The sequence below is a fragment of the Bos indicus genome, chromosome 20 (genome assembly GCF_029378745.1).
Source record: "Bos indicus isolate NIAB-ARS_2022 breed Sahiwal x Tharparkar chromosome 20, NIAB-ARS_B.indTharparkar_mat_pri_1.0, whole genome shotgun sequence".
Classification (NCBI taxonomy): domain Eukaryota; kingdom Metazoa; phylum Chordata; class Mammalia; order Artiodactyla; family Bovidae; genus Bos; species Bos indicus.
In genome coordinates, this window is record NC_091779.1 from 16,818,908 (window position 1) to 16,832,853 (window position 13,946).

General features: G+C 35.4%; 1 protein-coding gene across 1 annotated transcript in view; it reads right to left on the minus strand.

Annotated features, from left to right (window-relative positions):
- The window catches only part of IPO11 (importin 11), a 203,414-nt gene that overhangs the window by 131,413 nt on the left and 58,055 nt on the right, over positions 1 to 13,946 (minus strand). The window contains exons 10-15 of the mRNA XM_019982950.2: positions 13,442 to 13,634; positions 12,402 to 12,554; positions 9,602 to 9,645; positions 7,857 to 7,947; positions 6,001 to 6,048; positions 5,067 to 5,172 (exon numbers count right to left, since the gene is read on the minus strand). Of these exons, the coding sequence (XP_019838509.1) occupies positions 5,067 to 5,172; positions 6,001 to 6,048; positions 7,857 to 7,947; positions 9,602 to 9,645; positions 12,402 to 12,554; positions 13,442 to 13,634 (635 nt within the window). The remainder of the gene's footprint in view (positions 1 to 5,066; positions 5,173 to 6,000; positions 6,049 to 7,856; positions 7,948 to 9,601; positions 9,646 to 12,401; positions 12,555 to 13,441; positions 13,635 to 13,946) is intronic.

The following is a 13,946-nucleotide window of genomic DNA, read 5'->3' on the forward strand; positions in this document are numbered from 1 at the left end:
AAAGTTCTGATCTAAAAAACTGAAAATTCTTAGCAGACATATTATAAATCTGATTATTTTGTATTAAGTAATTACAACATAGATATATACATAAAAGCCAAGTTCACTTCTATTCCTCAAGTAACCAAAAAGAGTTCATCTTAATAGGTGTAAGCAGCTGATGTCCCAAACCCTGAGGCAGGAGAGGCTATTAAAAAGTAATGATAATAATAAAAATAAAGGAACTCTGGTACTCAATTTTCTAATCCCAATTCTGTTCATCTCACAAAGAGTATTTTGAAAACACTGTGAGAAATTTCTAGACTTGACATGTACATACACTTGTATCTCTACGGCCATCTTTGCTAAAGAAAATGAAGGTTCTTTAGGCAAAGGGAAAAACCACCTGTGTCCAAGAATTGTAGACACAAACTTCCGGTATTATATTTATTTAGTGGCAAGATGATATTTCTGGGTGACAATGTAGTAAACTAAGGAATATAACACACCTTTTAGAAAATTACAATATTTTAAGATTATTAAATACATATAAAGAATTACTCATTAAAGTTCCAATAAAAAGTACATTTCCTGCTCTCAATATGTTTAACATATCTAAAAGAATTAAAGACCACAAAACTTTAGACTAGGATCGCAAAAACATGAGAGAGAAGAGCAGGCAGAGGGAGATGGGATTTGAACAGCGTTTCCTGGTGGCTCAGACGGTAAAAAATCTGCCTGCAATGCAGGAGACCTGGATTCGATTCCTGGGTTGGGAAGATCCGCTGGAGAAGGGAACAGGAACCTGGAATGTCAGGTCCATGAATCAAGGCAAATTGGAAGTGGTCAAACAAGAGATGGCAAGAGTGAATGTCGACATTCTAGGAATCAGCGAACTGAAATGGACTGGAATGGGTGAATTTAACTCAGATAACCATTATATCCACTACTGCGGGCAGGAATCCCTCAGAAGAAATGGAGTGGCCACCATGGTCAACAAAAGAGTCCGAAATGTAGTACTTGGATGCAATCTCAAAAACGACAGAATGATCTCTGTTCGTTTCCAAGGCAAACCATTCGATATCACAGTAATCCAAGTCTATGCCCCAACCAGTAACGCTGAAGAAGCTGAAGTTGAACGGTTCTATGAAGACCTATAAGACCTTTTAGAACTAACACCCAAAAAAGATGTCCTTTTCATTATAGGGGACTGGAATGCAAAAGTAGGAAGTCAAGAAACACTTGGAGTAACAGGCAAATTTGGCCTTGGAATACAGAATGAAGCAGGGCAAAGACTAATAGAGTTTTGCCAAGAAAATGCACTGGTCATAACAAACACCCTCTTCCAACAACACAAGAGAAGACTCTATACATGGACATCACCAGATGGCCAACACCGAAATCAGATTGATTATATTCTTTGCAGCCAAAGATGGAGAAGCTCTATACAGTCAGCAAAAACAAGACCAGGAGCTGATTGTGGCTCAGACCATGAACTCCTTACTGCCAAATTCAGACTTAAATTGAAGAAAGTAGGGAAAACCACTAGACCATTCAGGTATGACCTAAATCAAATCCCTTATGATTATACAGTGGAAGTGAGAAATAGATTTAAGGGCCTAGATCTGATAGAGTGCCTGATGAGCTACGGAATGAGGTTCCTGACACTGTACAGGACACAGGGATCAAGACCATCCCCATGGAAAAGAAATGCAAAAAAGCAAAATGGCTGTCTGGGGAGGCCTTACAAATAGCTGTGAAAAGAAGTGAAAAGCAAAGGAGAAAAGGAAAGATATAAACATCTGAATGCAGAGTTCCAAAGAATAGCAAGGAGAAATAAGAAAGCCTTCTTCAGCAATCAATGCAAAGAAATAGAGGAAAACAACAGAATGGGAAAGACTAGGGATCTCTTCAAGAAAATCAGAGATACCAAAGGAACATTTCATGCAAAGATGAGCTCGAAAAAGGACAGAAATGGTATGGACCTAACAGAAGCAGAAGATATTAAGGAGAGATGGCAAGAATACACAAACTGTACAAAAAAGATCTTCACGACCCAGATAATCATGATGGTGTGATCACTAACCTAGAGCCAGACATCCTGGAATGTGAAGTCAAGTGGGCCTCAGAAAGCACCACTATGAACAAAGCTAGTGGAGGTGATGGAATTCCAGTTGAGCTATTCCAAATCCTGAAAGATGATGCTGTGAAAGTGTTGCACTCAATATGCCAGTAAATTTGGAAAACTCAGCAGTGGCCACAGGACTGGAAAAGGTCAGTTTTCATTCCAATCCCAAAGAAAGGCAATGCCAAAGAATGCTCAAACTACCGCACAATTGCACTCATCATGAGAAATGCTGGACTGGAAGAAACACAAGCTGGAATCAAGATTGCTGGGAGAAATATCAATAACCTCAGATATGCAGATGACACCACCCTTATGGCAGAAAGTGAAGAGGAACTCAAAAGCCTCTTGATGAAAGTGAAAGTGGAGAGTGAAAAAGTTGGCTTAAAGCTCAACATTCAGAAAACGAATATCATGGCATCCGGTCCCGCCACTTCATGGGAAATAGATGGGGAACCAGTGGAAACAGTGTCAGACTTTATTTTTCTGGGCTCCAAAATCACTACAGATGGTGAATGCAGCCATGTAATTAAAAAGTAATTTCCTTACTCCTTGGAAGGAAAGTTATGACCAACCTAGATAGCATATTCAAAAGCAGATACATTACTTTGCCAACAAAGGTTCGTCTAGTCAAGGCTATGGTTTTTCCAGTGGTCATGTATGGATGTGAGAGTTGGACTGTGAAGAAGGCTGAGGGCCAAAGAATTGATGCTTTTGAAATGTGGTGTTGGAGAAGACTCTTGAGAGTCCCTTGGACTGCAAGGAGATCCAACCAGTCCATTCTGAAGGAGATCAGCCCTGGGGTTTCTTTGGAAGGAATGATGCTAAAGCTGAAACTCCAGTACTTTGGCCACCTCATGCAAAGAGTTGACTCATTGGAAAAGACTCTGATGCTGGGAGGGATTGGGGGCAGGAGGAGAAGGGGACGATAGAGGATGAGATGGCTGGATCGCATCACTGACTCGATGGACGTGAGTCTGGGTGAACTCCAAGAGTTGGTGATGGACAGGGAGGCCTGTTGTGCTGCGATTCATGGGGTTGCAAAGAGTCGGACACGACTGAGCGACTGAACTGAACTGAACTGAACACACTCCAGTATTCTTGCCTGGAGAATCCCATGGACAGAAGAGCCTGGCAGTCTACAGTCCATGGGGTCACAAAGAGTCAGCACGACTAAGCGACTTGCACTCACTTCACTAAGATAAATAGTATTTGGGGCAGAAAACTAAAAAATGCCTTTTCAAGGGATAGGGACGATTTGAACAGCCACAGAGGTAGAAGTAAACAAGACTTGTATAGAGTAAATGAAGGAAACACAGTCTTCAATTTTGGACTGAGATCTCTGGAATTACCACATTCAACATTTGAGACAAAGAGAATGAAGCTCAGAAGGGTTCAGATTCTAAGACGACAGTCACTTCTAGGCAAAGTTAATAGCAGGGGTCAGTTTGTTCCTCAAAGTTTGAGTCCCAGACCCACAGGATCATTACCTGGAAGGATGACAGAATCACACAATCTGACCAAGACCTAAACCTTAGAACCTGCATTTTAACCAGTTCACCAGGTGATTCATATGCATATTAAAGTTTGAGAAATACGGGTCTAGACCAGTTTTGTCCAAAAGAAACATAATGTAAGCCAAATATGCAATTTTAAATTTTAGTACCCACATTAAAGTAAAAGATACATGTGAAAATTTCACATTTTCACTTATTGCAATATATTCAAAATATTATCACTTCAATATGTCATCAATATATATTTTACACTGCTTTAGTTTTAAATTCAAATTTTAGTTAATTAAAGTCATCTCCTCATTTGCACTGAGTATGTTTCAAGTGCTCAGTAACCATGTATACTAGCTACTGTACTGGATAGCACAGGTCTAGACTAAATAGCCTCTAGGATTTAAGGACAATCAAACTGCAAATCTGTCTCAATACTGAAGGCTTTCTCTCCATTAAAGGCTCACTAGCAACCAGAGGGCAGAGTTGAAAAACATTTTAATCACCACTGTCCCGAAAGGACACAGCAAATCCCAGTGCTGAAAACATTTCGTGACTGAATAACTGACTGAAAACTGAAAGGATAGCTACTTAATGGTGAAAATTACCTTTAAAGCATCTCTAGCTCACAATTCTATTGCTCTAAATATTTATAAAGTGATCCATACATGAATGGTTCTCTATTCATGTATTAAGGTAGCCATGTTAACTGTTCTATGACTACATACTAAGCATTCTAAGTACCACATTTACAGAAATAAATCACTAGAACTTCCCAATTCACAACAAAAAAGGCTTTTGAAAATTTTTAAGTGTCTAATTTTAAATGAAGAAAAATTTATACAAATTATGAAATGCTTTTTCCCCTTCCATTTTACTCATTCATTACCTAAAATTAAAATTGGGCAAAAGTCCTACTTACTAAGTTGTCGGACTGACCTTTACTACTGAATTAGATACCTTAATACAAGCCTCAAGTGTGTCCAAATGCTTTCTGTCACAGTGCCACTGCAATTTCTTTTCCCCACAGACTTCCACTGCTCTGTGATCCTCAGACAGCTACCTTTCATGGATGTTACTTGTTTATGCTCCTTTTGACATCAGCCCTAGCCTCTGCTAAGTCTCAGCTGGCTTCCTTTTGTACATAATCTTCGTCTAGAATTCAGAGATCCCTATCTTCCATTATCTCTGCATAAAATTTCATCCTGCAAACTATCTTATCAAATACATCAGACATGTCACAATCCACATTTGAAGTAAAATAACAAAATAACAAATGATTTTGCTTATTTTTCAGTTATAAGATTCAAGTCTTATTCCTTTCTACATGAGACACTATTAGCTAAGTCATACTATGATTTTTTTTTAATTTTAGGCGATTTTAACACCTTCTAGTCTTCATTAGAAAATGAGTAAGGTAAGATAAGTGTATAACAAACACAAGGTTTTATACTTGCCTGTTGTGAATGACTTGCAATTCTGGAAGAAGTTGGTTTTTAAACCACTGATCAAAATCAACACTGTCGAACAACTCATAAGCCGCTAATCCAACAGCATTATACACTAAGAAGAAGATTTTAAAAAAAGAATTAATTTCAAATACTGGGCCAAGTGCTAATTGTGCTTATGTAATAAAATAAGTCTTAAAGACTACTTTGAAATATGTAATAAGTTAATAAAGGGAAATCTACAATACATTAATCCAGGAAATTATTTAAACAAACATTTTAGAAACATTTAAATTACATCACTCTATTTTTTTCTTAAATATTCAGTGTTTTCAAAGAGAAAGTTACATTCATTTAAAATTATTCATGTCAAATTATAAAAATAACATCCGCTTCCAAATGGATGCAAGAATTTATGCTATGGTCCCTGATAACCCTCTTTCCAGCCTCTTCTCTCACCACAACCCCTTAAACACTATGTTCCAATTAAATCAAATACTCCCGATTCAGAACTTAACTGTGCTTGTCCCTCTTCCCTTCAAGCTTCTGTCCATACTGCTCCTTTTATCCGGAACCACGCTTCGCCACTTATTAACCCTCACTTATCCTGTGTCCTCACAGAGCACTTCTTTACGAGACGCTCCCTGGGTACACCAAAACTATTAATACCTTGTAGTTTTCCATGGCACTACTTGATTACCATCTATTTTAGCATTAATCAACTGATATTATGTTATAATCAACTGTACCTGATTACCATCTATTCTAGCATTAATCAACTGGTACTATGTTAAAATCAACTGTTTGCTCACTCTCTATCACCAGATAATTCCTAAATTTTAGATATCCTTGTAACCCAACTCTCCAAGCATAACACCTGCCACAAAACAGACACACCCTACTGAAGAAATAAATGTCTCTAAATCATTTTCATTTAACATACCAGCATCTTTGATTAATAGTGCATTCATATCCTCCACATTAGTGGGACCTATAAAAACAAGTATCAACAAGGGTAAATTAAAACTAGTTTTTAAAAAACACTTAAACTCAATTTGTTAGTTTCTCAATTCAGCTAACTACAATGTATTTTGTGGATATTAAATATATAAGAGAAAGTTTAAGTTTTTTTATCATCATCATTAGAGAAGACAGTTACAACAAGTAAAACCACACTACAGCTTTAGAAACCATTATAACATATTTGGAAAATGTTACATCAAGCAACATTCTAGGAAAATAAATGTAAAACTGTATTATATCCTGATTATAAGAGAAAATTTTTTAAAAGAATAAAAAGATGAATCCCACAATAGGAAAAAAAAAAAAAGAACAAGAATAGGCAATTCATACAAAAAGTTTTATTTTCCTAAATATAAAAAATAAGCCAGGTTATGACAATACATTAACAATTTTGACAACAAAATGAAAAATGTAAATGAGAACCATTATGTAACGGGAAACCAGAATAAAGAGCTGGCAGTCCCTGCATGGCTATCCAGGAGAAGACCACAGTTAAGACACAAAGAACACAGTTTACTTTACCCAGTACGCATATTTCTTTAGGACAGAAAGATTCCTAGCAAGTTTATCAAAGCACTTTTCTGCTGTTAAATATGATTTCTTAAGCATACAGCCCTATATAAGTAAATCACTCCAGACTAGAAAGAAAATAACTAAACTCTGAAATCACTATAAACCTTACCATCATAGAGCAACTTACCAGAGGGTAACCTAATTAGCTTAACCAATTTCCTGAAGTGGTTTAATAAAAATAAATGGATGGGAGAAAATGGAAATAATGTTCTAAACACAACAACAAAAAAGGTAACTTCAGCAGTATACTACCAAATTTACGAATCTATAATGTTGCATTAAGAAATTAGTAAATAACTGTACATTAGAAATCAATCTATATGAAACTACAATGAATGCTCACATTATCTTTTAAATGAACACAAAAAACTTGATGGATAGCTCATTTACTCCCTTGGTTTATAATTTAAGCGGGAACACTCCATTAGTTTTTTGAGAAAACAAAAGCCTAAAAAGTGAGCTACCCTCTGATGGTACAAACAAGATCAAGAGTCTCCTTCTCTACAGGAGATCCTCCTACCTTTATTTCCTTACATTACCACCTACTCAACACTTGATCCCTTACAATTCAACTCCTGCCCAAATCAATCAAATAATCTGTGTAAGATTCCCTTGCCCAGCAGTGTCAGTTAATTGCCAAAAGTCAATCAATCAACAAACAGTGACTCTGTGTACCAGACACTGGGAACAGGGTGAGAAAAAAAGATGTATTCAAGGCCTCCTCCCTGAAATTTACACTCTATCAGAATAGTCAGAAATGACAAATCACTTTTAATAGTTAATTACTTGTGTACAAAGATCAAATGCCACCCATTTCACTTCATAATTCTCTCTTAAATCCATTACATTCTTTCCACTCCCACCATCATGAAGCTAACATTTATTATTTTAACTTTTTCACCCAGTACTTCCCACAACATGCTCCACATAGATTCTTTCCCCCAAGCAATATTCATGACTGCCCACTGTTTTAGTATGCTTACCAGGGCAAAATCTAACTACCACAACCAAAGCCTATCTCACTTGTGAACTGCCATTCTTACTTTCTATTTTGAAGGCTACTCTCTCAGAAAAGCACACATTCAGTCTTTCTCAAATTCATGTCTGGTATATGATCTAGGAAACATATCATAGCAGGAACTCAAAATATTTTTTTGAATACTGATTAATAGATAAATCAAAATATCACAAAATATACCTCACCTTGAAGTGTTTGCATCATTTCTAAAAGTACAGGAGTTAGAGTCTGATTATATTCATGGAATATATCTATAAATAATACTTCAGTGCATGGCTGTTGGGAAAAAAATAAGTTTCTAATGAAAACAATGGTATACTGCAATGATTAATTCTACACAAAGAATACTCATTCTTAAAACTCTGAATATGTTTCCAATTCTTGATGTTTTTTTGAAAAAACTTTATTAGTGTTTTTCATAAACCCAATGGGAAATAAAATTATAATAATTTCATTCATAACGTGGAAAAGTTATTTCACTACTTCAATCATTTGGCATTATACATGCAAAAATGCAAAACTACAGAGAGGAAAATTTTCCATTTACATTTTACTTAATTCTTTAAATTTAAAAAGCAATCTGGAACCACATTTACTTATAGATTCAGGACTATAAATGACTGTCTGAAGAATTAGTATGTTAAAAATTATTTATTTTTCCTGGCAGTGACATAAGTAACAACAATAATTAATGAATTCAATTCACCACAGAGTTGTATTTTCTTTAACAGACACAAAGTACAAAAGAAATCACAATGTTCTCATGTGTAGAATAGACAGCTAATGGCAAGCTGCTGTGCAGCACAGGGAGCTCAGCCTGGTGCTCTGTGACAACAGTGGTGGGATGGAGTAGGAGGTGGGAAGGAGGGTCAAGAGGGAGGAGACATGTGTATACCCATGGCTGATTCATGTTAATGTATGGCAGAAAACCAACATAACATTGTAAAGCAACTATGCTCCAGTTAAAAATAAATTTTAAAAACAGAAATCACAATGTTAATTACATAAAAGAATGACTCATTTTCATTCTTAAAAGTACTAAATCACTAGTTGTTTCATAAAATAGAATACAATTAAATTTTGAAGGTATTGTGATTTATGTTTAAAATCAATTACAAATGTACATACTTCGATGTGTACAGATGAAATGATACATCATCTCAGATATCTGCTTCAAAATAATCCAAGTCGGTGAAGGAGTACTCATACAAAACAAGACTAGCCACGAATTGATAACTGATAAAACAGGTGTTGGACATAAAAGAATTCATGATATTATTCTGTTTCTCAATATATTTAACAGTTTCCATAAGAGAAAGTTTTAAAGACATAGAGCAGGAAAAAAATTTTTTTATAAAACTTTTAAGTTCTATAGAAGTTTATGGAACAGATAATGCAAATTATATAAACGAAAGTCTTCAAAAAAGAACAGTTCAAAGTCCACATCTGATAAACCTTCCTCAATGTCAGCCATATCAATAAAGTATATTTAAAAAGAATTCTATAACTGAAAGCAATGGGCTGGTCTCTGAGAATCATACTAAGTAGTAAGAGAAATAATGTACCAGAAGAAGCTTTATAATTACTAAAATATTTAGGAGGAAAAAAATGTTTCTAGCCAAAATGGTAACTTCCAAAATGTTTCCTATTTCTGCAATGACAATTATTTCCAATTTGTAAAATGAAGGAAAATTCAGTTTGCAAACCTCCAACTTAACAAAAAATTTCAGATTCAAGTTCATAATTTAATTAGGTGCTTTCTTCTCAAATATGGACTCTTGCGATAATAAATATGTTTCCTACCTGACTTAATGCTTGAAATCTTCAATATAGTATCATTCTCTAGTAAGAGTTACAGAAGCAAAAAAAAAAGAAACTTACAGAAGCATTACCCTTTTCCCTATCAATTTTCCTTTCAATCAGTACTCACCCTCAAACTGTACTTCCAAGAATCTCCCCCTGTTTCTTCCGCTGCTGCAATTAAAAATATGACAAATGATGCTCTCCACAAATGCAATAATGATGTTTCTAAAATCTCAGTTTGGAAAACCAAGATTTTCAGTAATATCAATATAATACAGCTGCAAATTATTATAAAATAACACAGAGCAAACAGTTGGGAACACAAGGCCTTACACAGATCTCTTTACCATAAGTTACAGATGACATCTGTGTACATCAAAGTACTCGTAACCACAAGCATTCTCACTTTCGTTAAAAAGTCTGTACGAAGACTTCCTTGGCAGTCCAGTGGTGAAAATCCCAGGCTTCCAAGGCAGGGGGCATGGGTTCAATCCCTGGTCGGGGAATTACAATCCCACATGCCACATCCAAAAAACAAACACACACACACACACACACACACTCTGTATGGAGAAAAGCTCAAAGTATTTGTCACTCTCTGAGTCTGTGACATTACCTGATACACTGTCATTCAATTCTGAGAAACATTTCATACAATAGTGATGTTTTACGAGTTTAAATGATTAGTCACATTATCCATAAATTTTCTATATTTAAAGTAAAATATTTCCACAACTCTTAAAACTCTGGGGATTCAGTGTTTCATATTATAATATGGTATTACTACATTAAAAAAGCAATACGAATCATAAGAGTTTAGCTACAAGAAAAAGCAAAAACAAAAAATATGCATTATACAGGGTACTATTATATTTTCTAAATGGATTAAAATATTTCTAAACAAAAAAGAAGGTAAGTCTTACAAAAATGTTTATGATGTTTTAAAAACATTGGAAATATATGTGTAAAACTACACAAAGGTATCCAGTCAAAGGGATGGGTAGAGGCTAAAACCTAGCCCATGTCTGACCACGGCAGAAGTATTAGGTTGGTGCAAAAGTATATTGCGCTTTTCCATTGTTGAACTTTGCCTAATACTGAAATGCAATCTTAAATAACCGTGCTTATGCTATCCATCACCTTAATGTACATTTTTAATTCTATGTTTTGTTGCTAATGACTTATTCAGTTCAGTTCAGTTGCTCAGTCGTGTCCAACTCTTTGCAACCCCATGAATCGCAGCACGCCAGGCCTCCCTGTCCATCACCAACTCTCAGAGTTCACTCAAACCCACATCCATCAAGTCGGTGATGCCATCCAGCCATCTCATCCTCTGTCGTACCCTTTTCCTCCTGCCCCCAATCCCTCCCACCATCAGAGTCTTTTCCAATGAGTAAACTCTTCGCATGAGGTGGCCAAAGTACTGGAGTTTCAGCTTTAGCATCATTCCTTCCAAAGAACACCCAGGGCTGATCTCCTTTAGAATGCTGTTTATATTTATTTTACACTAGGGAAATGATGCTAGACAAAAAGCAAATCCGAGCGATTTTCTTGAGTTCAAAATGGGTCATAAAGCAGTGGAGACAACTCGCAACACCAACAATGCATTTGGCCCAGGAACTGCTAATGAACATAGAGTGTACTGGTGGTTCAAGAAATTTTGCAAAGAAACAAGAGTCTTAAGATGAGGAGCCAGCCATCAGAAGTTGACAACCAACTGAGAGGACCATCGAAGCCATATTTACCTGATGGCTGTCTCACCAACCACCGCTACTCAAGCATCTCAACAACTTTTTGCAAGGAAAATGCTTCCACAACCAGCAGGAGGCAGAACATGCTTTCCTTAGGAGTTTTTCAAATCCCAAAGCATGGATTTTTTTGTTACAGGAATAAACAAACATTTCTCATAAGCAAAAAATGTGTTGATTGTAACGGTTCCTATTTTGATTAATAAAGGTGTGTTTGAGCCTACTTACGATGATTTAAAATTCGTGGTTGGAAACTGCAATTATGTTTGCACCAACCTAATAAATGACACACACTTTATTCACACCCAAGTAGTTTATCAAACACACAACTCCTTGATTTTCTGTAGCAAAGGCCCTGACAGTCTACCTACTACTAAAGTACGACTACATAGACCTCCTACAGGGCTTCCATGGTGGCTCAGTGGTAAAGAATTCACTGGCCAAAGCAGGAGATATGCATTCAAAAAAGCAGGAGATAACGCATTCAAACCCTGGACCAGGACGATCCAGGAGGATGCTGCAGAGCAACTAAGGACATGATCCACAACTAATGAGCCTGTGCTCTAGAGCCCGGGAGCTACAACTACTGAAGTCCGTATGCCCTAGAGCCCACGCTTCACAACAAAGAGAAGCCTCCCCAGTAAGGAGCCCACGCACCGCAACTAGAGAAAAGCGCACCAAAAATAAAATAAATTTAAAAATAAAATTATATTTTAAAAAAGATCTCCTATAGACATATTTTAATCATCTAAAAATTAATTTTAAATTAAAATATCTTAAATAGGTAATCAATTCAGCAATTCAGAAATTTTCATCTCCAAACTACTTTCTGAAGTAAAAATCTACAAATAAAAAATAATAAAGAATGAACCACAGAGAAAGTGATCTGATAACAGAGAAAGACAATTAATTTTATATTTTTGTTTTAAACTATATAACTCTAAAAAATTTTATCTTTCTGGAAAAAATTCTATATAGTTGAACAAATCATTCATTTTCTGCTTCTCAATTTGTACTAATGACTAATAAAGAGAGAATAAACTAACTTTTGAAAGTTATATTCTCAGAACAAAAGCACTACATTAAAATACAATGTTATTATACCTATCATCAAATAAATGATATCTATTGATGAAAGGGAGGAAAAATTCACGCAAAAACTGACAAACTGATACTTACTAAAGCCTTCTGGGTCTTCTTCCCACATTGTCAGTTCTTCTTCAGTTAACAGAAAATAATGAGAGACTAATCTTCTACATATCTCTGTCAAAGTAGGATATGTGAAGAATGCCATCTTAATCTTATGAGCTTCCAGAGTTGCAGGGTTGCTATCTAGAAAAATAAAATTTCCAAGTTAATTATACAGACAAGCATTCTACCCATGCTGGATAGTGAAACAAATACATTTAAGAATACCTTCTAAATAGCAATATATAAATTTTTATTTGTATTATGGACATATCTCAAAGATGCTCTTGCTTTTATTCATACCACACACACATCAGTCTTGCTTCTATCTTACCACTATGGCTAGTCCATTTCCAACCTATATTATCACATCATATTGAAGTGACTTACCTATATGTCTCTCTCTCTCTTCTACAAGGCATTCTCATTCATCGTGATAAACATACACATGAATGAATTCCAAACAGAGTTGACCTCTGAACTCTGTGAGTCCAATTACACTCAGATATTTTTCAACAGTAAATACTAAACTACAGTATACATGGTTGGCTGAATCCCCAGATGCACAGGAACAGTGAGTATGGATGGCCAGCTCTAAGTTACACTCATTAACCCCTGCGTTGTTCAAGGGTCAACTGCAATATAACAGTTTAACCTATTCTAGAAGCAACTTTAACCTGCCTAGAATCACTTTATAGATGATCAAAAGAAAACTTTTAATTGTACAAATAAATACAGTCTACAAATGAGCTATAGCGGTTACTGAATACTTAATTCCTAAAAGACCTAGGCTTCAACTGATGTTCTACTGTGTTACAAAAGACAGTAGTTTACTAAATGCACTGTATGTCTTTTAAAAGCTGGCATTTATATACCAAAAGCTCTAATCCTTATCTCTATTTCATGTCCCATCAATAGTTTATTTTTCAGACTTAAATGAACTTCAAAAAACTTACATAAAAATAGCAATTACTTCACACTAAGATTAAAATAAGGAAATGAAAAAAATGAAACTACCAGTAAAGCATTACCTTCAAAATTTTTGGATGGCTTATAAGCATAATTTTTGACAATCATCTTAATAAGATTCATGCACTGGACAATGAATCGTTCAAATGTAACACCTTCACCAACTTCTGTAAACACATAGCTTACAGAAAATTCCAGTGATCTCTGAATTAGAGGAGTAAACGAAAAGGGATGCTGATCCAAGAAGTCCAAAAGCTATAAAGAAAAAAAAATTAATATATTTTCTTCAAATTCACATAGGAATATAATCATTCATAGGTACATCTAATAACTGGTAATAAATACTTAGCAAGTTTGGAATCTTGGTGGGAAGTCCACTTTCACAGGTAATATACTTCCTGGGGTATACCATACAATGCGAAATAAATCAGATTGTATCTCATCACCTGAACTTTCTATTACTTCTACTATAAGATTCAAAATAAACTTACTTCATATTAATTCTATATCAATCAGCAAATGTGATACCAAAAGTACAAGAAAGGCCTTTAAAAAATAATAAAGGCA